A 25,597-nucleotide genomic window follows, 5' to 3' on the forward strand; every position below is an offset into this window, starting at 1 on the left:
TTTAGGGTGTCACGGTATGGTTCTATACTGCTTAAGAATGTTCTGTGAATGCGGATGAATGCATTATAAAGATGCAGTTAATATACAGCATCATCTTTTATGTTTTATTTCTCTTTTGATTATTCTTAACTTATTACTTTACTACTGGGAGCAATGTAAGAGCCAGATTTCCAAACGTCCTTTTGGATTACAAGGTAAGATTCATTGCTAAATGGATGAATCAGATATGAGTGATCATTCTGTTTTCAGTGCACAATGCTAAATCTAATAGCGTTGCACATGCACAGCCAGGGATGGGCAGTAAATCAGATACATGTCTTTAAAATGTATATTTCAAATAAAATTGAAAATTTTGCAATTTGTATTTTTCTTCATAAAAATGATTATTTAATTTATACCACAATACTTTAAGATTACCATATGTTCAGTGTTTTTCTATTTTGAAAATACAAGATATACTTTCCCCATAATGTATGTTTGACGTAAGACATTTTTTTTGCATAGATAAGGACAAAGTCTAGTTTTTTCCCAGACATTTTAATGAAAGTTCATTGGAGCCAATAGTTGATCACTCGTGTTGAACCAAAAGCTTACAATTGTTAAGATGTTGTTCATTAAAGTGCATATATCGTGTCTGTCATTTTTCATTTTAAATTTCGTCGTGTTGAGAGACTCACATCTGCGAAGCAAGTTTTGTCAATTAAAAATAAGTAACAGATCCAGAGATTTATTATTAGCCTGATCATTACCTGAGTGTCACATAGCTGGGATATATTTAAGACACTTCAGAATATTTGATCTTTTGTTTGGTTTCACACTTGTATTGTCTCTCGTTAAGCAGCAAAAAATGTTGTTCATGCTAAGTCATTTCAGTCAGTATGCATGTGAAGGAACAGGCTGATATAGGAGTATGTGAAATGTATTTTTGGTATTTTTAAAATACAAAATATTGTAATTTATTTTGATACTTTGCTTGGTGTATTTTGATACACTTATAAATAGAGTACTTTGTATTTTGTATCAAAATACATTTCCATGTATCTCTGCCCATGGCTATGAGCTGCCAGCACGTTTATCCTCCAACATTTGTTTCTTTGAGGTCAAGGGGCATCGGAACCACATGAGCCGCACAAAGGCCAATCGAGCTAAGTTTCGGCTAATCCTGGGAGGGTCAGGGGCTCACCGAACAGAAGTATGAGCTGAAAGGTGACCGGCACACCAGGTTCAAGCACAGATACAGGGAAAGCTAAGTGTCATCTTACAGGCCTCTGCGTCCAGTGTCATTCGCCTCGACTTGACCGTCTGCATTTTCCAGTGTTAAAATAGCGTCCTTTGTAACACACATCACAATCACATATTGATACTCCGCAGGAGTTATAGATCGTGACATTTCTGCGGCCTTATTATCCAAGACTAACAAATAAAGATTAGAGCGAAAACAAAAACGGTATGTGCGAGTGCTTGGAGGCTGCATTTAATGGAAATGACTCTCTGTTACACTTCCCCGTACACTATATCCCATTTCAAGCAAATATTTCACAGAGAATTTCAAACTGCTGCTGTACCTCAAGCCAAGACAAGCATGCCTTTGTGCGAAAAGTTCATTCACAGCGAAAAAACGTCGAAAGCCAGCTCGCAAAATTCAACAGACCCCCATTGTGCGACCACGGTCGAAAAACATGAAAAGGCTTCATGGTTAATTATAAGCTTATGCTTATAATTACAATCACCAGGACAGAAGAAAGGCTGAATTTCACTGCGTTTCAGATTTAAACAAAACAAAACAAAACAGAACAAACAAAAAAACTTACCAAGACGGAGTAGATGTGAAGACAGCGGTAAACGGGTGAGAAATCCACTAGGTCGGGAGCTGTTAAAACCTGCAAACATAAAAGGGCATCGGTTCAACCGGAGTAGAAAGTCACGAAAACAAACTAAGTGCACAGCTTTAAGGGCGACTTCAGCGAGGAATGTGTGAGGAAATTCAATCTGACAGCGCAGGAAACAAACGACCCCAGATCTCATCTACTCAGTCTGTAACGACGCGAAGCTGACTGGTCATATGGTTCGGTGACGACGCGGCCGTCGTCGGTGCACCTCGTCGTCGGTGTCTTCCTCTTCGTCGGCCCGCTCCTCGGAGCCGGGTACGCCGGGCCGGATCACCGTCCTGCCGTTGAGCGCGTACAGTGGCTTGGCGAAGCATGCGCTGGCCTGCTTCTGCAGGGCGCTGTTGAAGGTGCGGTGCTGCTGGGCCTGGTGTAGAGCAGGGGGCAGACAGTGAGGCGCGATGCTACTCTTTAATGCCCCCCCAATAGGAACTCCATCACCACAAAATGCTGGAAAACTACAGCAACTTGGAAACCGCCTATATATCCGACCTGCTAAAATGTCTATGGGATAAATTATACTGCTCTTCACTTAGTAGATCTTAGTCATGCTTCATAGGAGTACTGGACCACAAAAGCAGCGGGGATCTTCCAGAAATTAGAAGGAAATTCACCAGCCCACACCAAAGACGCCTCGAACACCACAGGAAGCACTTGATTAATTATTCAAAATAAAGACATTTTATTGGAAGCAAATGTGTCAGAAGTTTTCTGGCAGATTAATGTATTTAATATAAGCTCTTCTCCGGAGACCTGCAATCTCAGCATGGGAACTGGAAGCCATAACATCCCTGTAAAATTAAGCAGATGAGGACTCGAGCTCAATCAGGTTCTCAGTGGTTCGATTTAAATTAGAGCCCCTTTCACCTGTTTCATGGCCGTCTCGCCAATCTTATCCGAGTGTTTCCTGATGCTCTCCAGGAAGTCTTTCAGGTCAGACATGGAAATCTCCTTAATTTCCTCTCGGAGCTTGGGAAGGTTCTCTGCCATGATTTCACAGAAGCGGTACTGGCCAACTCGCGGAATGTAAATGTTTTCAAGCTGCTCCATCGTCTTCAGGGCGGCGTAGTACCTGTGTGGGGAAAGGACAAAAAAAAAAAAAAAAAAAAAGCACAGAGGCAGTGAAGACGAAGGTCGCGTTGCAGCATAATTAATCACAGTCTAATATTTGGGAAGATATGCATCAATATTTGGACTAGGCCGAAGCCTGATGAAACCTCAGCAAAACCACACTCCTCTCGTAACCCTATCCTGCTGAGGAACACACATATAGACGACTTCAGCCCACTGGCCACATCCTCCGATTCGCTCCAGTGAGGGAAACGCCTGCCCTTCCCTGTGCCTCGATCCAACGCGACCCTGGCGCCTCCCCAGACAGTCCTTGGGGCTGCGTTCAGACACCGTCTTGCTAGAGATTTCTCTTGGGTTGCGAATTAAAGGGAGTCGGTTCCTCCTCAGATGAGCCAAGGAGCAGTAAACCCTGAAACACTCTTGATCTCCTCCTCACAAGCTGGGGGATTCAATTCCAGTACTAATGAAAGCCCTTTTCATTCTCGTGAAGACAAACGCGGCAGATTCCAGCTTACCGCCACCGCCGCGCTCGAGTAATAAAAGCGCTGCATGGCTGCACAGGCAGATTGCGGCCTTATCGCTTAGCAAAGTGCATCGCTACGTAAATCTGACACGCAGCCTAAATCCGTAACAGCGCTGCACTGATATGAAAGGTCTCATTCAAATCACCGCAATGAGCTTATCACTGCAGCTGGCCCAACCGAACAAGACGACGGCATTTTCTGGTCTCAGAATTATGATAATCCAGCTCAGATCCTTTCAACTGAACCCTCCTAATTATTAGCTAACCGGAGCACAAGGTTCTGCCCTACGAACATCTATTTCAGTTACATATTCAAGCCTTTGATTGTGAAAGTCACTCAGAGGTCAGGATTTAAACTGCAGAAACTTTGTACGGCATTCCACATTCAATATGTATTCTTTTATTTCGAAATTTGACACAATGGGATAATTCCAAAAAAACATCATTATTAAAAACTCATAAGCATAACTATAGGCATTTGAAACCCAAGCAGTTAGAAACGGGATTGTTCTGGGAACTGGAGTTCAGGTGGCCATTAGGATTTAGGAATTACATAAAGATCTGCACAAGGTGTCAGTGGATTTAATGATTAGACGCGAGACTAAAAGAAAACAGGGGTTCCGATTCCAGTTAAAGCATTATTTTCAAATTTCAAATATTGACTAAATGCATCAGTTTCCTAGGAATGTTAAGTCTGATGCTATATATTTTTTTTTGGTTCAGTAAGAAGTCATTGTAGAACTGTAAGGGGAGAAACACCGGCTTCCCTGAGCATTCCAACATAAAATTCACATACTGACTTTGTCTGTCCCTGCAGCACTCAGAGTACATGACAACACTCAGAGTATATGACAACACTCAGAGTATATGACAACACTCAGAGTATATGACAACACTCAGAGTATATGACAGCAGTCAGAGTATATGACAGCAGTCAGAGTATATGACAGCAGTCAGAGTATATGACAGCAGTCAGAGTATATGACAGCAGTCAGCACTGCTCTCAGCTGACACTCACACATTCCAAGGGAGGCTCAGCCTCCCTGCACTCATATTATTAGTATTATCAGCAGTACTACCATTATCGGTATGGTTGGTAGTGGCTTAATGGTTAGGGAAGTGCACTCGTAATTGAAAGATTGCAGGTTTGAATCCCCGACCAGCAAGGCACCACTGAGGTACCCTGAGGTACTGAGGTACTACGTCACATATGGGTTAAATGCAGAGGACACATTTCGCAGTGGTGTGTCAACGCTGCCAACTAAATTCGAATTATTATAAGCATTACTACTGTTATGAGACACGTCTCCTCACTCTGAACCGCCCAACTTCCTGGACTAGGTCAACATATTCCGGCACTTGTCAGTCTCGGCTCTGAAACTTAGGCTTCCGTGTGTTCGCTTGTATTTGTACATTGTTTACACACATATATATGCATATACACATATACATACATAAATACTAAATATATATACGTACATCTCCTTTCATCATTGTGCTATTATGTTGTGTGATTGTCTGATTCCGTTTATAATTTGCTGCTGTAGCGCTGAAACTTCCCTTTGTGGGATTAATAAAGTTTATCTTAAATATTATACAATCTAACAGGTACCGAGATACATTAAGAGGTTCCCTAGAGTACAACTGCACACAATCCCCGTCATCCGAAAGCCAAGCGATCACCACACTGGGTACAGGAGAGGTCAGAAGCCACCACAAGCTGGTGCAGATTCCCTTCTCTTTATCTATCGACCTCCTTCCTGAACTGGCTGCCTCTCACGGCGGGACCGTAATGAAAAACACAGTCGAATTTCTGTCTGCGATATATATTTCATCTCTTCTACTCCTTCCAGATGCTCTGAGGTATCTTGTATGGGCAGAGAAAGCTGCGTACCGTTTCAAAAACTGACACTTAACGCCGTCTGCGATACGTGTGCAGACGTGTCACGAAATTAAAAAGAGACGATAAAACCTCAACCGCAGTTACACAACGAGGAAGATGAAAGGAGAGTCTGAAAAACAAGCAGCATCCTCTTTAACCAACAGAACCAGCAGGATCTACCCAAGCGAAGAAATAAAGGAGATTCTTATTAATATTAGTAAACAGACCATATAACACATGTACCGCACATTTATGAACACCAGCTCAACACTGGGAAGTTAGTTGGGGTCACCCCATGTGACTCGAGAAAGAATCTGGGCCTGATTAAACCATGTCCGAGCGCAGTCATTAATGTGCAGCGCAGAGCAGGCCAGCAAAGACACACAGATTAATGGAGGAGGGCATTGCGCTGATTGCCTCAATTTGGGTTTGGCCTGTGACAGGTCTCTGGCGTACACTCGTGCTGTGAAGAAGGGCACACACAAGGTCAATTGTCTCGCGTTTGAATAGTAGACTCATTTATAATGCGTTACGATTGATTAAGGAGACATTAATGGACAAGGAAGGGTCATTATTTTCAGGTTCGGTGTACAGTTCATAGGGGTAGCAACCCTGCACAGCTATTCACAGCTATGAAGTTATTCACTTATATCTTTTTATGAATGACTTTAGGCCAACCGGTTTGTACTGTGCAAAATCACAGTGAGCATTCTGTATACAATTATTATAAGCCAGGAAAGGTAAAAACAACAGAATTTAGCATCAATATGCAAATAAACCAAGATCTTTCTAAAAATACTGACGATTATATACAGCAATTTACCTTTTAGACTCCAGCTGCTCCTTCAATTTACTGTACATTTCAAGAACTGCAAATAAAAGGAGACAGTGAATAACATGACTCAATTCACTGCTGGTCAGATGTTCAAAGGTTATTGACATTTTAGTTAAATACTTCCTCATCTGAAAAACCGAGGATCGTGCCTGACAGACATGGCAAACATCAGAAAAACGTGTTTTCCTTTGCCTCCAAAATGATTGCTTAATAACACCCATTTACTAATCATTTCCTAGAGAATATAAGACTTTCCCTTGTGGTAAATGTGGATAAACAAAACTTGAAGGAACTTCACCCTGAAATGATTCATTCCGCTCAGCCGAAGACCTCCTACGTATCCAAATGAAATTAACACACGCGCCCTGAAGCGATATGATGCGCTTTCCATACTGACAGATTCTACCCTCTGACCTTATCCACCACTGTACGCATTCCTGATCATCAGCTCTGCATTGACACGTTAGGGAGGTTTTACTACATCTACCAGGATTGTAGATGAGTCTTGGTTAAACAATGGTACCCCCGTAGCTTCAGTCCAAATCAACAGAATATAGAGTTTACTTTGCGTCACCGAGACAAGCTCTGACGTATACATTTACCACCTTGTATAAGAACTGCATGCTTTCCTATCATTTACTGCTTATGTGTCGCTAAAATACCCTTTAAGTTACGCTAAGCTTTACGTTACGCTAACAGGCTTATGAGAAATTTACATCGGGAAATTGATTATGGGCGAAAGATGAAAACCGAGAAGATCAAAACATCGGTCAGTCCAGGTTACGTGCACAGCAATGAGCCAGCAGTTACACTGGGGGGGCTGCTGGTTTTTGTGCCCGAGGGGGTACACGGCATCCTCACCAGGCATGCACAGCTGCAGCTTCTCCACGGTGGTGACCATGTTCCTCTGCTGAACCCTGCAGCGGATGACCTCCTCCGTTTGGGACGTCACCTGACATGGGGAGAATGAAGGCAGAGGGGTCAAAGTTCAAATCGTTGCAATTAGCGGGCCCACGGGCCCATGCTAAGCAATGCTCCCGTCAAGATCCTTACCAGAGGGAAACGGAGGGAAAATTTCAGTTTCATTTCTTACCTCTTTTCCAGCATCTTGAAGTCGCCGATTGGTGTCGGTCACTTGGCCCTGGAAAAAAAGAAAAAAGGGAAGGTCACGCTGGTTAATGAGCGTAGAGCGCCGTGTTGGGGCTGCTCACCCTTGTGATCAGATCATGCCTCATGAGCAGACAGGGACAGAAAGACGCAAATTCAAATTAAATCTGCAGCGGGAACTTGAACTTTTCCAGCGCGGGGCCTTCCATGCACCGTAATCGCTTCTGACAGCTTTCTCCAACAGATTCTGTGACAAACTTCTCAAATCCGCGCGGGATTTTTGAACCTTGCCCGTCCCTCCGGCTCTGTCAAACAATTCAAATCGACGACCCAATTGACCACTGGCCCTTTTTTGATAACCTCAATGGGCTCTATATGTCTCCCTTTGTGTGGCACAGAACGCCGGCAGCAATTCCTGGTAATTAAACGTTCTCTCTGGCAGAATACGAGCGCCGGGTGGCTGATTAACGGCGAATGCGACGGCCTCTGCCATCTTGGGGCTGCAGGTGCGGGGGGCAGCGTGACCTCGGACTTTCCCACATACTGAGCGACTCATTAGGTCATCGCAATAAGGAAGCGCATTTCGGGTTTATTAAAAATCTCATTCATTTCCAGACAAAAGGCGCCCGGCGACCTCACTGACGCCGAATCTGCTCCCTTGTTATCTGAATATCCTTTATGTAATCCCCGTCTAATTACAACCCCGGGTGAACTAGACCCCGGCACAGTTTAGGGCGAGTATCTCACTCTTGGGAGTGTAAAGGGAGCTAAAGAGGACTGGCAAGGGGGCGCAAACTCCCCTAATTAAGTTCAAAGTCCCTTTTTAATCTTATATTCATGGCTGGCGAGAGAAACAGCTTTTTTTCTGCATTTTTTTGCTGTTTATTTCCACAATGCTTACAAAATAACTCCAGAATGCAATTTCAAACAGGAAAAAGAAATGACAGTGGCCAAAGGACGTTTTTAAAAACTGGACCGAAAAGCCCTGTGGCCCTCAGGAGGGTCCCGGCTAGAGCCACTGTTGCAGAATGGCCTCGCGGCGCGCTGAGGGACGGCGGCACGGACCCCCGTCTGCAAGGCCCTGTAATATAAATGCTAATGGGCAGTAGGTTGCAGCAGGCGCTGAGGTCACGGGGGTGAGGGGTGGGACCCAACGGGGGGCCTGGCGGCCGGAAGAACATGACAGGCCTTCTGCAGAGGGGATTTTTCGCGCCGGGCTTTAAGCTGGGGGGGGGGGGGGGGGAATTAAGAGGCTGGCCTGAGGACAGAGGAATAATGTATACTCCCCAAGAATGATAGGTATGCGGAGCTTTTGGTGGGGGGGGGGGTGGGGTGGGCATGCCGTGCTCCGTCTATGCTGCCATGCCAAATCCCTTGCTGCTCTTCGCCACCTCTTCCCATAACCGGGAATCATCCAGCACCAGGTCGAGCGAATTCGCAGACACCCAGCATGACCCGGAACCATCACGCACACATACCGAGGGCGTCATCACAACCACAACAGCAGCCCAGAGTTGTTTTACTCAATGACAATACCGTGAAGAATCACGTGAATGAAGCTTGTACGGAATGGACACGCCCCCGCCCCCACCCCCCAATGCCCCTCGGCCAATCGCGTAACCCTTACCATCAGCTTCTCGGCATCCGCCCTGACCTTCAGCAGCTCTGTGATGGCGTCGACAAACCCCTGGTGGTGGAAGTTGCACATTTTCTCGATCTCTCGGTCGTGGTTCCGTATGCGAGCATCGAGTTTCTCCATAAACCTCTTGTGTGCATTAGGCTGGTCATCGTACACAGATCTAAAAGACAAGGGGGAGAAACATTATCCGCTGAGAAAAGCTCCTTACCATCTGCGTTCATGCTTTCGAATTGAAACCCTTCCTGGGTTTACGAGGAGGTTTACTTTCAGCTGACAGCAGCTCCGAAGGCGATAAACACGTGTGACGAGTCACGCCACAGGCCAAGGACAGGACACTCCCGGACGCACCGTCATATCATGGAATGTTTTTACAAAATTAAGCTGCTAGTCTCAAGCAGAATGTAGGAGCTGAAAACTGGGTATGTAAAACTGGGGGGGGGGGTGTAGTGGATAGCAGTGTCACCTCACATCTCTGAGATCTGGGTTCGAGTCTCCGTGGCATATTAAAATACTCCTAAGCACAGGCTGAGCAGGGTCCCGTGTAGGGTTCAAAACTTTTATTGGTCACATGCAAGGCATACAGTCAGGATACAACCTGTAGGGAATGTCATAATAAAAATGACGAAAGCAACAAAGACGAGAAGTGCGACAATGTCATAATTTTGTACTAAATAAGGAACAGGAAGTTATAATGAGAATAAAGCACAGAAATGCGCCTGTGTCCTGTGTTCAGGTCATGCTCATTTGACACATTAGCAGGACCTGCAGGTACCCAAACGGTAAAAGCTGAGGGTGATAATCAGGGATTCAGGGGACGGGCCAACAAGCCCCCCCCCCCCCGCCGCAGATGACCTGGCCAAGCCATTACTGCGCTGTTTCTCTGTGGGATATGACTCATCATTGGACCTCTGACTCCAGCCTAACAAAACCACCCACCCAGGCCACTCTCTCCAGGGCAAAAAAAAAAAAAAAGCACTAAAACTTCACCTTTTACCCCGGTACAGCGCACTTACCCCCGAACAAATACGCACGTACATGGAACCACAGGTAATTAGCGCATTCCAGACAACCGTGATGGCATCTGGTACATCTTGTCTTCAGGGATTTTGCTAAATGAGGGCTTGGAACAGCCGACCGCACTAGAAAGATGAGAGCACATCTAAACAGGTAAAGGGGAGAAAAAAAACCCGGCCTCTCCCTTTTGGCTGCCCTGAGCGCTTCCAGCTTGCAGTGAACCAGCTCTGCTCCCTCTTACTTCAGAAAGGGAGCCGTTTTATTAATGACGCGGGATGACCCCAGGGTACCATTTGCGGTCCCCTCCGCAGAACTGGCCTCGTTTCAAGATCCCCAGACAAAAACGCAGACAAACGCTGTCGTTTGAACGTAGGAAAGATGGAATGTAGATCTTAATTCGCCTCCTCCAGGGGATGTAATTTTATGGAACGAAGAAAACTGAGACCTGAGCATCATATAAGATTACATATAGCTCTGCCTTCTTTACTGATTTAAATCGCTTACTGATATTTTTCTTGCAGACTATTCAAAACACATCCTACCTCCAATTATTACTTTTTTTCTGTAAGCATAATAATGCTAAAGACTCAATTACCTAAAATTAAGAAGAAATCCTCAAGCAAAGAAAATGAGCCAAATGCTCAGTGAATGTGTGACAAGTTTAGTCTGCCTCATGTCAAAAATCTAACCCCAGAAGAAATGTGTTCACTACCACAGGGCAGATGCTGGTTTGCCAAAAGAATACTCTAGAAGGAATGTTTAATAGTCCAAAAAAAGGTTTAGTAGTTTAAAAAGAAAACCTAACAGGCCTCAGCCGGCAAAGGGATTTTTTAACCTTAGCATTAAATTCTGCCCTTGGCAGAATCTCTTTTATGGTACAGTGCTTTGATGACCCCACAGAGTCAGTTTTTAAGGGCACAGAACCATCCCTTTCAAAGATTAAGCATAAGAGATAGGAACTAAGATGTTCTTTTACGATTGTGGGTGGGAAAAAAAAAAACATACGAACCCTGTGAACTGTTCTGCGTTTTGACTATATGTTGACTATGACTAAGTTGAAAAACATGTCATTTAATACAGGAGTAACAACGTATTTCAAGAAGTGGTCCACGGTCTCTGTATTACTCAATTAGGACAATTTTTGGCTTCAAAAATTAATCACCAAATATAAAATGACTACACCATCAATAGACATACTGCTAACTCACCCCTTATAAACTGCTACAAACACGACCACATCCTGCTGTGAAACCGTGACCTCAGGGTGCCGTTTCAAGCTATGAAGGTAACCAACTAGAGTCTTAAACATTGACTTTAACTCCCCCTGCTGGCTGATAACAAAAATGCTTCCTAGCGCCTAGGTAGGCAGAAAAGGGATAACACTTAAAGTATAAATTAATTTATACCAGTATCGTTTATGATTTGTTTGTAAACATGCATGTATGTTTTAAGTGTAATACCTAAAACTTTATCCTAAGCAGAACACAGGTGTGCAAACAAGAATTCACACAAAAAGATTAAACATCCATAAATAAATTCAAACATTTTATCTGAAAGTTATTACACTAATTTCTTCATTGCATAGAGCAAAATTTGAGTGAAACATTTTCTAAATCACAACTGCACACAAGGGGGCAGTATACACTGTTAAACTGTAACTCACGAGGTCGCTGTGTGGCCATATGTCGCCATCTAGTGGCCAAACAACAAAATGGCGCTGCAGAAAACCCCTTTTTACAAACTCAATTTCAAAACAAATTTCGACACCAAAAACGTCCCCATTGCTGTAACATAACTAAACCTAGTATCTCATTACTCGATGCAGGCAAAAAAGTGAGATGATGCAATAAGACACGTTCGCCAGAAGAGCCTTAGACACGCAGTGAACCCACAACTCCACCGACCACTGGCCTTGCGACATCACACACAGCCCCAACATTCTCACTCATCGAACAAACGCTATCATTTGCCAACATGTCATTTCAGTTTCCCAATGAACTGCTTATTACGGAAAGTCTACATGACAGCTAGTCAATTAGCAGCCCTCCAGCTGATTTTTATTGCCCCTTTAAATAGTTCTCGCTCGCTAATTAGCAGAAAAATAAGTTTACATTGTCATTATTGCAATGTTTTACTGAGGCGATATGAGAGATGTTACCTCTTATCAGCACTAACTGCAAATCATAATTAACCATCCAAAACATATCAATGTACTCAAGCTGATGTTAGCCTTATCTCCAGCAACCTCCATACTTAAGATCTCTCAGATATCATCCTCTTCAGAACTTGGCGCTATCTTGCAGCTAATCGGGCAGTGCTTGCCTACACAAACATGAATGAAGGCTGCTGTTTGCTTCCATCATTTTCAAACATCCAACAAACTGACACAAAAAAACAGACAAAACACCTAACAGTATCTGAACATAAGAATTAACTAATACCTACTCTACGTATATGAAGTACAACTGACCAAGTATTACATTTCTGGCAAATCCATCAAAGTATCACAAAGTTATCAAACAGAATACATACTGTAAAAGCTATGAAAAAATGTGTTATGTATGCTTCCATGTGATCTTCACAGAAAGATAAAAATCAGCTTGGTCTGTCACCAACTGTGGAAGCTATAAAAAGGCAAACCCACTGGGATGTGTAAGGTCACAGTTTCGTGTTAGCAAGCGACTGCACGGCTGTTGGTCGCCCTGTCCGATAATGAGGCGCTTTCTGTTGGTCTCCTCTGATTCCAGAAAAGAAGGGATGTGGAGCAGCAAAACCTACCACTGTACACACAAACAAGACGCCGAACGCCAGGCCTTCCCTTTGATATAGCCATCTGATGTGCACTATCCTATCACTCTAAGGCTCATCAAACAGAACCTCAAGTAAAGTGGCTTGGAGAGGGTCTTTGAAAAGAAGAACACAGCTACTTCAAATGCAGGTCGAGTACTTTTTGGTGTCATGAAATAAAAGCGCAAACACATCAATGAGAACCAAGAAACTTTGCTGTCAGACCCCACAGACTGCCTGATTGGCCCTTGCACTTGAGTGATTATCATCCACTAGATGCTGTAATTGTACTAATTAGTGGCTTTTTTTCCTCTCTCAAAAATATGTCACCCGGCCGCTTCCGTTGTCACCAGCACTGACCCGCCAGGCCTACTGAGGCCTCCGAACTTGGTTTCACAGATTTTCGAACTCGATAAACCACACAATGTCTCAATTGTGAAGGTGAAAGCAACGTTTGGTATACTATCTTCAGGCCTTACCAACAGGCTGAATCATATCTATAACTGTGCGGTGAGCTTTCCCATGGCAATCGTATTTCAAAACCGTTACACGAAGCAAAACCCATAGGCAGTTTGTGGTGAAGGGGAGTGCGAAGGGGGAGGGACTTCAAAAGCTAAATTTAAAAGCCGACACAAAGTAGGAAAGTAAGCATTAGGGGAAAAAATTAAAATTAATGTGACGTAAAAACAAATGTTTATGGCAGTTCCACTGAGTTGCGCATGGCCTGCTCACAGGCCCAAACGTGTGGCTGTAAGGGAGGTCAGCAGCGTGGGGATCCGCTCCTGAGAGTGACAACGACTGTGGGGAAACTGACACCATTAGGCAAGACAATGACCACTGGAATGTGCCACCTCTCATGCACACAAACCTCAGGGCCACCGCTAGACCTCTGTGATGACAATTTGGGAGGCAGCGGGCCCCGTTTGGAGCAAAGCAAGACCTCAGCTCTCCTCGGCATCCCTCTGACAGTCCGCCGTCACTTTCTCCCTCTCTGCCCCGTGGGAGGTGCCCTGATGGATTTATGTGGAATCAGATAAGGGATGAAGGTACAGGAAGTGGGGTGCGGCCGAAACGCTGAGAAGCAGTTACCCCAGGAGAATGAGGCAATTCTGTTACGGCGACATTAGAGCGCAAAGCCATGCTGTGCAACTCCTGATTATTAATATTTCTACTTGCAAATATCATCTCGAATCAGCTGCCCCCAAACGAGGAAAATTTGTGGCAGGCGGTAAAATGTGAACAGGCCTCTGGGGCACCAGATGTTTTCCTCCCGCTGCGCTGCGGGGCAGCGGATTCGCCCGGGCCCTTACACCAAGGCCGCTCGCACAATGGGGAGGGAGTGGGGTCTAGGGCCACAGGTGCATCCTGTGCATGCTCCAGCATTTCCACCCTGTCACCAAGTCCACAGTGACCAGAGGACCAGCCCCTTGCATGTAACGACAAAGCCGATGGGCTTGTACGGCATCTCCTGGCAGCAGAGTGCTGTCCAACCTCCTGACTGAAGAAGCAGGCTTTAAAAATCAGCCGTGGTCTTTCAACACAACGGAAAATTCAAGCCTAAGACAAACTGAAGACACGCAAAACTCAGGTGTGACCATAATACCAAAGGAATGATAAAATCTAGTAATTTCCACAGTAACATTTTCTGAGTGTCTTCACCACTTTTAAAAATAGGACTAAGACACTTTGCCCTCCCCCCGAGGCAACATAACAAAGGATGTTGAGCTCGCTAACTGTAATCACTGTTAAGAGCAGGCAGGTGACACGTACTGAAACTGTCACTGAAAGGCATCTACTCAAATGATCTACAGCAGAAGGTCATACAATCAGCAAGGGAAATCTGTTTGGCGGGTAAACCGATGTTTCCATTTCAGTCCCCAATCGAGAAAACAAACTGTACCTGTAGGCTCACAGAAAGCTTGCTGCGGTTTTCACACTGGCGCTCATTTAGCTTAATTACCGTGAGCAAATCAATCGGAAACGCCGCTTTGTTAATGCTTGAGAGCACAGGGATTGACACGCATGACCAAAACTGCCCCGTCTGCCTTCATCAACTGAAACGACAAAATCTGCAGTACAGTTTTAAGCTAATGCTTTAAGATTTCAGAGAAGTATTTTTTTTTTTGCTGTTGCCTTGTCACAAGCATGCCCCCCACCCTTCCCCAGGCACCCCCCCCCCCACTCCACTTTGTTTTGCTGAATTCCCGAATCCTGTAAATTGTTCTCAATAATCATATCCTGTTTCCATAAGGAGGGAAGGTCTGGGACCCACGTTTCAGTTAACATTGCTTCCTATAACCAGGGTCAACACACCCTTGTAATGACACCACCGCCGCGACACACGAGGCTGAGCGACATGCATCGTCCCGGCAGCCCTACTGGACATCCTCCGCACACGGGCCCCCGCCTGCTAATCAGCAGTCCAATGTTCGCAATAAGCTTCCTCCTTCCTGTTTTTTTTTCAGACCACGCACCAAAAAGGATGTACCTTCCTGCCAGGCCACTGGGGTTGCCGGGGGGGGTTAGATAAAGGGGAACTGCCCCAAGACCACAGAACAATACACCCCCCCCCCCCCCCCCGCAATCTCCTCACTTAACCTGGACAAGGAGATAGAAGCCTGACTGAAAAACTTACGGGCATGTTCTTAAAGCCAAAAATTATGATCCTACAAGCTACTTGGTTTGCACAAACCTGCAGAGAGGAGCGAGTCCAAAATGAAAAGTCTCATCGTCTAAACATTCCCTGAAACCATTCGAGTCATGTGATCAAAAAAAAAAACAAGCTGCGTTCAACCAAGTAAGTGAAACTGTCAGGGACCCACACCAGTAACTTAAGTTTTTATTTGTTTTTAAAAAGCCACATGGCACATCAGTCATTCTGCCAAATGTGAAATGTGTCACATACCTAAAAAAAATATACTAGCAGCCAAATACGAATAACCATTTGTCAAAACCAAAATTACCCTGCAATTAAAACTAAACGGCTGTCGTTCTGAATTGCACTTTAACTCCCCATATCAGTATTTAACTACATAATAAAAAGATCTTATTTGACACAGCCCTTCACAAGCTACAATTAATATAAAATATGTAGCAATAATAGACTAGTAATTAAATACAAACATCATATTCAAACAACTGAAAAAGTAAATCACGTTTCACAGATAAAAACCAACAAGACTTTGACAGAGTTAAACACAGCAGGTTTAGTAATAATGTTATTTCACAGTGTTATTTTATCTTATCCAAGAGAGAGACAATACTCAGGGAGCCTGGCTTTTCTGTGCAGTTGTCAGCTTGATAAAAACTTCAAAGCATGGAGGTCACAGCAGCCAGTCTGTCCGTTTATTGTTTTCAACATGTGGTTTCCTTGAGCTCCCTGAGAACTTCTGATGCAGCATGAATGATAACAACCTACTGCAACCTACCATTAGCCCGACTAAAACGCGGACGATATTTCTGAAACTGATGCATTGCATGTTTTTCTCTTTGGTGATTTTCAGTAAAACTGCACTGGTCCTTTCCCTTTGACCAGTGTACCGTTTGTAAGATATCTGACCTCAGAAGACAGAATATTCCATCCTATTGGCCAACAGGACAGCATATTTTTAGGATACACATCTTTGACTCATGTTCAAAGGGAAGATGCTCTAGGAAACTTCTGAACAAACCTGCAAGAGAACCTAACTTCAAGGTCAGCGGTTCAATGTTAACCTTCACCTCCAGGACAAAGTTGTGGTCAGGTTTTTAAAAAACCAGCTTTTCCTGACATGCCTCCTGCGAAATGCACATCAACAGAGACCTCACTCTGAAAGTGTGAATCGAACAACCATTTCCCTTTTTTTATTATTATTTCTTGACGTCATTCTGCGTGCAAAGTTTGGTCACTAAAGGCAGGCACCCCAGTAATAAACCTGTTCAGATGCATTACGTACTTCCTCAAAAGCACTTCCATCAAAGAGCCCAGATGCGGCAAGCGGACCAGCCACACTGCATCAATGAGAAGTTAATGTGGGACAAAGGGTGGGTATGCTATTAAAGCACCAGGACATTCATGTTCATAGGCCAACAAAAGCAGTACAAAGAGTCAGCATTTAGTTAAGAACTGGTCGTACTGTTATATAGGTTAATGTTCACTATAACTGTTTTACAGAGGACAAGGTCCCACCGAAATGCATTTAGATGTTGTGTGACCTTAAAACGCCGTCTTTTGAAGGAGGTGTAAAGCCTCAAGCTTTCAGCTAGGGCAAGGTCAGAGCGATGAGGAGCAAAGGAGACAGAGGCAGGCTCCAGTTTGTCCAACTGTGGCGTCTGCAGTTTGCAAAGCCTAATGGATGCCCATCATCGGCCTAATTAAGCACGGCAGTCTTCTGATTGCCATTACAACCAAGGCATACAACATGCGTTCTGTGTGGCACATAGTCTACACGTCTGCTAAGGCTAAATGTTATGTTTGGTACATATCTGAGCCAGTAAAAAAACTTAAAAAACAACAAACAAATTTATTTTTGTATAGCGCATTAAAAAAGACAGCAAGACAGAAATATGTATGTAATTTATCACTTTCTTCTGTTTATGTGGTCATATTTTGACAAGCTAACATAAAAGAGGTATGAACTGTCTACTAACGATGCACAGGACAGCGCCATGCTGCCGAGTATAAGGTGTCAATCACGGCCAGACACTCCAGAGCCTCGGGCGCGGACCCCCCAGATTCACAGAAACAATAAGAGGGCGGCCAGTGTTAAATAATAAACGCCACACGCCTGTCCAAGGGCTCGGCCTGCCTATGTTTCATCCAAAGCACCATCCGGCTCACCCTTGACGCACGCCTGTCTCTCTTCCTTTCGTGTGAAATACAAACAATGGAGAGCCGGGCACGTTAACACGCTAACGGGCGCTAACTGCAGCCTCTCCGCCGGACGGACGCAGCGCCGGCTTCCCCTCCCCGCCACACCCACCGGCCCTTCTGCTCTCCGAAGCCCAGTTACTAGGGGCGATATGTCGCTAAAGCTTAGACTATTTTCACAAGAAAGGCGACAGGATGACAACAATAATAATAACTGCAATAATAATATTATTTAGTGGTCTTTTAAAGGGCTTGTGTAAAGGAGCCAGCGAGGCGCCTGAGGGCATCCCGGGTGACAGCGCGCTGAGGGAGTCGCGCTTCATCATGACCTGTAAATAAAGTCGCGCCGCCCGCAGACTTTAAAACAGCCGCCTTCTCCTGTCGAATAAAACGTCGCGTCAAAGCTGTGAACCCGTTACACGACTGGCGGCATTAAGCGCCGCACTTTACTGTGCGAAACTTGAGGGTATCGTTATTAAATTGGTACACAGGACGCGTATAAGTCAGACAGCTTGCTGGGAAAAAAACACAAGCGATGCTGCGGCAGCCGGACACCCGGCGTCCGTCACTACGCCGCTAGCTTAGCCTAGCCTAGCCTAGCTTAGCTTAGCCTAGCCTAGCCAGCGAACAAAGGCCTAATTGCGGGACCACCCCGAGTCACGACAGGCGACGCGAGCGGCGCAGTACGACCGCTAAATCAGAGCCAGTTTTCCCTACCGAAGCGTGGGGCCGACGCAGGCAGTGTCTGTGCTTTCGATTTCCTGCAAGATGCGTTCGTGCTCCGTGATATACTCCAAGGTTTCGTTCTCCGCCATGTTGATTGTATTATCGGCGGCGACGGAGTGACTGCGGAGATGGGCGCCGTTGCCCTGAGCGGCCGCTAGGGGGCGAGCGCGCGGCGCACGGGAACGACGGCGGAGCGGAGTGCAGGTGCACAGCTGGGGGTTTTGCGGTACCTATTTGAGCTGGAGATGAGCGACAAAGCGGTGCACTTCGCAAAGGTCGGATACGCTAGGATGCGTCTCTGTTTGGGGATCCTCTTTATTGTTCTTTTCCTCCAATATACTAACTTCAGTATAAAGTCAACTGCACATACATTTATCTGTGAAGCAGTTTGTAATGTGAATGTTTTTCTCTGTAATCGCTTAGGGAGAATGTAGAGAAGGATGCAACTTTGAAATAAATTTATATTCCATACATCTACCTAATTCACCTGCAGGTACGAATTAATATTTTCGTTAACAACATAAAGAAATCCCCTGTGTCTTTAAAAACACATTTTTTTAGAGTTTTGTATGATATACATTAAATGAATTCAGTGCAATTCAAATGCGATCCATCCCTGTTGAAACAGCCTACAAATTCATAGGTTTTTTTTTTTTTTTAATCAAGCACTTAAAATAGAAACTTGACTGTCTTTCTTCTGTAAGTTACCAGGAAACGCCTGTAGGTATTGTAGTTTAAATATTAGCCTGTTCGGAAAGATCACAGTCCTTTCATGCCACTTGTCTCATACAGAGAAATAAGTAGTAACCTACTGTCTAGGGCCACTAAATCGAAGGACATTATCGCAGTGTAGACGCCATTGTGGTTAGTTTGAGGTGCCCACTAGCCCTACCTTAATGTCGTTCCTAAAGGCAAATCCACTGATTCAAGTTCAGCAAAGTCATTTCCATAGACTCTCTCCTCAGTGCCTTCCTTGTCAGGGCTGTTCGGTGACAGAGCCTTGGTTCTGTCGCTTGCCATTTCTGCACTGCTGAGTTTGAGGCGTATGACAGGGACCCCACTGACCCACTGAAATCCGGACAACACACCTTCCAGGGTCAGCAGAAAAGGAGCAGCAAAGGCATAAATCCGGCCTTGTGATCTGTGGAACTTTGAATCCAGGGAGACAGACTTTATTGCTTTTTCGTTAAATATTTTCATGAAGCCTGGGGTATTTGCACATATTTGCGTATTTCATTAATGAACGTGCACTTCATAAGTCGGATACTATGATTTAATTCCCTTCTGTGTAGACTATGTTTTTTTCTTTTCAAGATTTGATTTTTATTTTTTTAACAATACGATGTTGGTACGTTGTTATGTTGGATTATAGAAAGATAATGAAAGCCTGCTTGTAGGTCCAAAACATGTTTATACCTCATTTTATTGATTGCCCTGTTTTAAAAAATGACTGTAGCGTACATTCTTCATTAAACAAATCGTCGTTTGATTTCTAACAAAATCTCTAACAATAGCTTTCCTTATTGCTTTGGCAAAAACAAAGAGTCGGCTATGATTGCACACATCAGTAACGGAAATGTGTCTGAAGTACAGGAACAGCAGGCGGGTGGATGGCATTGTAAAGCTGCAGTATTTTCCTGACATTTCTCCCAGAGGTCATTTATCAGGCGGATGCAGTGTCAGCTTGAGGGCTGCATCACAGCAGAAATACTCGGATAACGAAACGCTACAGGAATCGCCTCGACCGTCCCGGAGGGACACCCTCAGTTCCTTTTCACCACCTTTTCATTCTTCCTTCTCTTTAACTGTTTTCTCGCCCTCCACCAGTAGCTTTCCATAATTTATTTTAACCATCAACACCAACATTTTTTTGACCTCATCCTCTGGATAGTGTGTCATTTGGTAAAGTAATATTATACTTAAATATTGTATTATTATTGGTGCAACTGTGTTAAAAAAATGTTTTTGTTTAATATTGATTTTTGCACATTCACTGTTCCGTAACTAAGTTGCGTTTATCTAGGTAGGGTAGTACTTTGTTTGTTTATGTTGAACATTACAAGAATGATAAACTTAATAATGTTTATTTCCTACTGTACCAACCTTGTCTGTAATAACAGAGAAAAGGCACAACCGAGTTTCCCTTCCGTACATCTAGGTGGAATTTTTAAATCCCGATTTATAGATTGTTTATGTTTGAATTTACTTCAGTTGTTTTATCACGCTCCTCGTTTTTCCCGATATTACCCGGTTTCTGTGAGGATTCGCCAAAAGGAATCGACACGGCAAAGTATCACAAGAATATTTCTGATAACTCCGTTTGGCTTCAAAGTCAACCAAGTAAGTACTGGTGGTATTTTCGTTCACATGTGGTTTAGTTGTTTTCCACCAGAGAAAAAAAAACTCAAGTTGTGGTTCGGAATATTGCGGTTCTCCAGCAGAGGGCACGAGCGGGAAACTAGGACAGGCTAAAGGCCTCAGTAATATAATACGAAAATAATCATTTGTTGGCATAAGCGTGTTTCATGCACACCCACGCGCCCAGCTTCGTCTGACTCAGTGATATGCAAAACGGTTCTGTGAAACTGCCTAATTACAAGTATTTGATGCAAATGATCCAGTGTCATGCAAGTCTTTTTTTAAAGCGGTCGACATGTCTACTAAGTGTTCAATTTTGCAAATGGAATTTGCTATTTTTTTTTGTGTGGAAAATCTCCGAATAACTGTGAAATCGGTCATGCTGGGATTGTGTGCATCACTTTCCTACAGTCCACTAATGGTATGATAATTATGTGCTGGTTTGCCTCTACAACAATACATGCAAGACTTCCAACTCCACACATGCTTTTGGATACGTCCCCCCCCCCCCCCCCCCCCCCCCCGCCCCCCCTCCACTTAGAGTCTGAAGGACAGCAAAGCTTCTGAAAGCTCTTTGTGTCACACGGCAGGATCGTCAAGGGACCCAACCCACCCGCCCGATGGATCTTGACTCAGGAAGGACCCTTCATGGGACACACGACGATGGGGCCATGGTGAAGTGGCCCTTTTTCAAGTGGGGGGGGGGGGGGGGGGGGGGCTTGACACTTCAGAACCAGCGTCCAATCTGATAGGAATCCGTAACATTTCACTCTGGCACTAATCACCCAGGATCTAATACAAATATTTGTCCCTAAAAACATTCCCGGCAATCAGGCAAGTGCATGAGCCTCCCCCCCTGCAGAGGCCCTCATCCAGGTAAGGACGCTTTGAAGGATTGCCTCACCTTGGTTCTTCACTATCTACCCAGTCTTTCTCTGCAAATTCATTCTCTTCAGGAAGCATATTTAATATAATATTACTACACCTACTTGTATTCCATCTTAAATTGGTGTGGGAAAGAATTACAAGGCCTAGCTCGACTGCAGGGGTGCGGAACCTGTTCTATGGAGGGCTGCCATGGGATGACCTCTCAGTCAGCCAATAATAAGGCAGTGGGTCTCAATCCGCTGTTATTGGCTAACTGCGAGGTCATCCTGAAAACCCCTACCCACACCGGCCCTCCACGGGACAGGTTCCCCACCCCTGATTTATATGGTAACACTTCACCTGACGGGGCACAAATACTTAGTAATAACTAAATTATTACTAAATTACATATCATGAACAAATTATGAACAAATATAGTCATTACTGGAGATGAAATGCATCAAGATTCATTAATGATGAACAAACATGTGATCAGTATTTAACTTGCGTTGTTCATTACTTGTTCCTTCAGTAGTTCAGAAAGGTTTACAGAATTGACAGATATAGTAACAAATATAGTAACTGCTTGAAATAAAACATGCGTCATTCATTAATGATGAATTCATGTGAGATTAGAATGTAACTCAGACTTAGCTTGTGGTTAATTAATACCATAATATATTATTTGTGTCGCGTCAAGTAAAGTATCACCCTTTAAGGAAGCAAATCTGAATTTTTGTGGACCCAAAGAGAGGCGCTAAGAACCGCTTTTGGTATGTGGCTGCAGTTATTATAGGGCAACACCAGCGTAATACAGAGAGTGAAAAGGGAGACTGATCTCCTAATCTGGCTCATTGTCTGCCCCCCGAAGCTAATGCCATTTCCTCTTTGACCCTCCTTGTTGTGTCAGCTCACGCTCGCCGGCTGCCGCGTTGTGAAACGGCACCGCGATGTTTCTGTGTCATCGTGCTCTTTCAGAAAGGAGAAGTGAAACCCCGCTTTCTGAAATAATGCCAGGCGCCCCCATGGCCGGGGCCCCGAGAAGGCCGACCGAGAGATCTGTCACCTCCCGATAGACTTTGTTTTCATACACGAGAACATATGCAATACTTGATAGTGAATCCCGCGTGCCTATACTGCTGATGAGCGCAAGGCACAAAGACCAGGCCTCGATGCAATCTGAGCGCATGGCTAAGCCCTAAACAAACTACAACTGTGAGGAAGTGATAAACACGGCTTCCTGTAGCAAGCCACCCAAGATAACACTTTCCATGGACAGCAAAATAAGTCAAAGTTCTTACACAGATGAGAGGGTGTGCAGTGACCATGACTACTGTGTGTGGCCAGTCCACTCTCAACCAGCATGGGTAAGTTGCCAACGTTGCCTTAAATGAGGCAAAGCTTGTAACTGAAATCCGGCCATTCACAAAAAAAATCAGACATGGAGCCGACATGAATTATTAATATTTTTTGTGTTTTTGATGCCGATGGCCGCTGATATGTGTTTATTTGCATCAGCTGCTGAAGCGCACAGACAATGAGTGAAAATTAACATTTACTGTAAGTAGCAGACAAAACAGCACCGGTCCAAAACATGTAAGACGGTAAAATCAGCGCATCACTTTCGGCCGATCTTTGCTCTGCTCTCACGTTGCACTTTCGTTACCAGTCACTTCTAGTAGGAGAATGCCCCTCTCCCCCTCCCACCAGTGCCTTTACTGAAACTGCACAGCCTCATGCTGAACTGATTCATTCTGGCAGGAAACTCGTCTACCTGGAGGAAACAGGTGGCATGGCTGGCCCGTGCAAAGTATTACAGTGTTTTTAAGCCTATTACCTCATACTGAAATCTTTGGAGTCCTCATCAGATACGAAGACAGCATGTCAGTGAATAAGACTAAGGTCTGAGTCATCTGAATTCTAATTTACCATCCTAAATATCTACTATCCTTGTCATGACTTGTAGGGCACGGACCGGGGAAGCAGGCAAAAGAGATATAGACGGGGGGGTGGGGGGTTAAAATAAAGGGATTTAATGGGCATACGAAGAGGTATGAGGAACAAAGAGCGTAACGATACAATGACAGAATTAGGGAAACAAACTCACGTGGACTTAAATGCACAAGACTAATGAAAACAAGTCGATGACATGGGTTTATCATACAAGTTAACGAGGGGGGCGTGGCACACGTAAGGATCCGACGAGTAGGTCTTGACAATCCTTTTGTTACCGGACAGACTCCAGCTGACAGATGGATTATGGACGCAATAAGGGAGATGTTTATTTTGCTGTTATAATTGAAAAAATTTATTCATTCATCCTGTAATGTTCTAACTGTTTTTTGGTGCCATTACCAAATAATTTGGATTTTCCCTTCTGTTTAACTGGTAAAAGTTGCGGTGGCAATGGCTTCGATATCAGATTATCGAAGATCAGACAAACTATATCCTGTAACAGACTGTGGTGGTTGAAGCTGCTTTGTCAAGCATGTACATGGGTCCGTGTGATTATTCGGGTGGGCCCAGAATACCCAGTGTACACCGCTGGTGTAACCAAAAACAATTCTGTTTGACCTGAACTGATCTGACTTTGGTCTCTCGGTGCCATTCATTCATAGTTTACCCACAGCGTGACCTTCCACATCTTCTGCCAACACACCAAAAGTCCACTTAGGTTTTGATGACAGCTGTTTTCTTTATTACTGGTTGAAAATGTCGATATTTTTTGTAAAACTTCCACAGTTGTGTAAGACTGAGAAGTGCATGACTTAATTCCCTGTCCCTGGCTATTAATGGACGGCTACATTTCTTGAAGAATCTTTGATATTCCTCATGAAAATGAAGTATTTTTTTGAAAGATGTGGGTAAGTTGCTTATGTTGTCTTATGTAAAACACAGTTAACCTTTTTGTTCCACGTAGGCGGGTGGACACTCAGTTCAGCTTCCATTGCAAGTATGAAGGTTCATGCTTTTCTGCCCGATGGAGTCCAAGCATTAGCAAGTGCCGCCGTTGAGCGCCGCAAAGACGACAGCCAACAGCAGATGTGCAAGAAGTCCACCATGCATGCAAGAGTCAACATTGAAGTAAACCCTCCTGAGTGTATGACGATAAAACAGGCCGCAATAACAGTGCAAACTGTGCTAGAATGATAATGATAACATTAATAACAAGTGAGAAGAAGGAACTGTCAACTGTTGCACAATCATCCCACCATAGATATCTTAGATTACAATCTGGCTAAAACCGAATCCTTGAAGCAAGCCAAGGTGGTGATAGGAAGACCTTCACCATCAGATCCACCTCTTGTCCGTGTCTAAATGGGGATGCTATTGAGTTCCTGCAGGTCTTCCTCTAGAATGTGACACATTTCCTTTACGATTCCTCACGGCTGGCTCATCTTCTACTTCGGGGTCCATCTCGGCTGCCAGGCGGCCCCGCCAAAACGAAATGGAGTGCGGCGCCGCCCACCTCAGTCCTTCGGTTCTCAATTAAGGGTGTTTCCTCGCATTTTCTGCTTTGTTTTCGCAGTCTTTGGCGAGGCAGAAAGGAAGAAAAACAAATTAGCGGCCATTGTTTGCTAGCTCCAGCTCTCCCAATAACATTATTTGTGGAAACATACATGCAAGAATAACTTCCTGAAGAAAAGAGATTAATTGTCTGTCCCATACAAATGTGAGTGAACTGAACTTCTCCAGCCCTGAAGTGGCTGCTAGAAAAAAGCGCTTCCACCTCTCGCCTCATTTTCTCTGACAGTGGTGAAATGCGGGAAACAGGATATGTTCTTGGCATTGGGTTCTTTCTCTTTTGTTCCCCTTCACGGAGTTCTAGGTGTTCCTTATGTGTCCTGTTGGCCCGGCATTGGTCGTTGGAAGATGAGCTTTCCGGCGAGTCCATTTGGCTTCCAGTAGAGGTTGAAATTTTGGATCAGTGAACATGTGTTTGTTTCAGAAGAAAATTGTGTTATTTCCTGAACTTTATGGCCCTTGGTGAATCATAGGGAAATAATGTCACTCATAGATTTATACTAATAAGCATAATTTTTTTGCAGAATT

The 25,597-nt window shown here is 44.3% G+C and overlaps 1 protein-coding gene across 4 annotated transcripts in view; it reads right to left on the reverse strand.

Annotated features, from left to right (window-relative positions):
- The window catches only part of exoc6 (exocyst complex component 6), a 43,703-nt gene extending 24,343 nt beyond the window's left edge, over positions 1–19,360 (reverse strand). The window contains exons 1-8 of one of the 4 annotated variants that reach the window (XM_048987346.1): positions 19,212–19,360; positions 8,932–9,103; positions 7,291–7,338; positions 7,059–7,149; positions 6,186–6,231; positions 2,754–2,958; positions 2,098–2,253; positions 1,812–1,880 (exon numbers count right to left, since the gene is read on the reverse strand). In XM_048987346.1, the coding sequence (XP_048843303.1) occupies positions 1,812–1,880; positions 2,098–2,253; positions 2,754–2,958; positions 6,186–6,231; positions 7,059–7,149; positions 7,291–7,338; positions 8,932–9,103; positions 19,212–19,339 (915 nt within the window). In that variant the 5' untranslated portion in view covers positions 19,340–19,360. Of the gene's footprint in view, positions 1–1,811; positions 1,881–2,097; positions 2,254–2,753; positions 2,959–6,185; positions 6,232–7,058; positions 7,150–7,290; positions 7,339–8,931; positions 9,104–18,310; positions 18,506–19,211 lie in introns of those variants that run through there. The other 3 variants (XM_048987347.1, XM_048987348.1, XM_048987349.1) reach the window with 3 other exon arrangements.
- Between the last annotated feature and the right edge of the window lie 6,237 nt (positions 19,361–25,597).

Source organism: Brienomyrus brachyistius, chromosome 20 (genome assembly GCF_023856365.1).
Source record: "Brienomyrus brachyistius isolate T26 chromosome 20, BBRACH_0.4, whole genome shotgun sequence".
NCBI lineage: Eukaryota > Metazoa > Chordata > Actinopteri > Osteoglossiformes > Mormyridae > Brienomyrus > Brienomyrus brachyistius.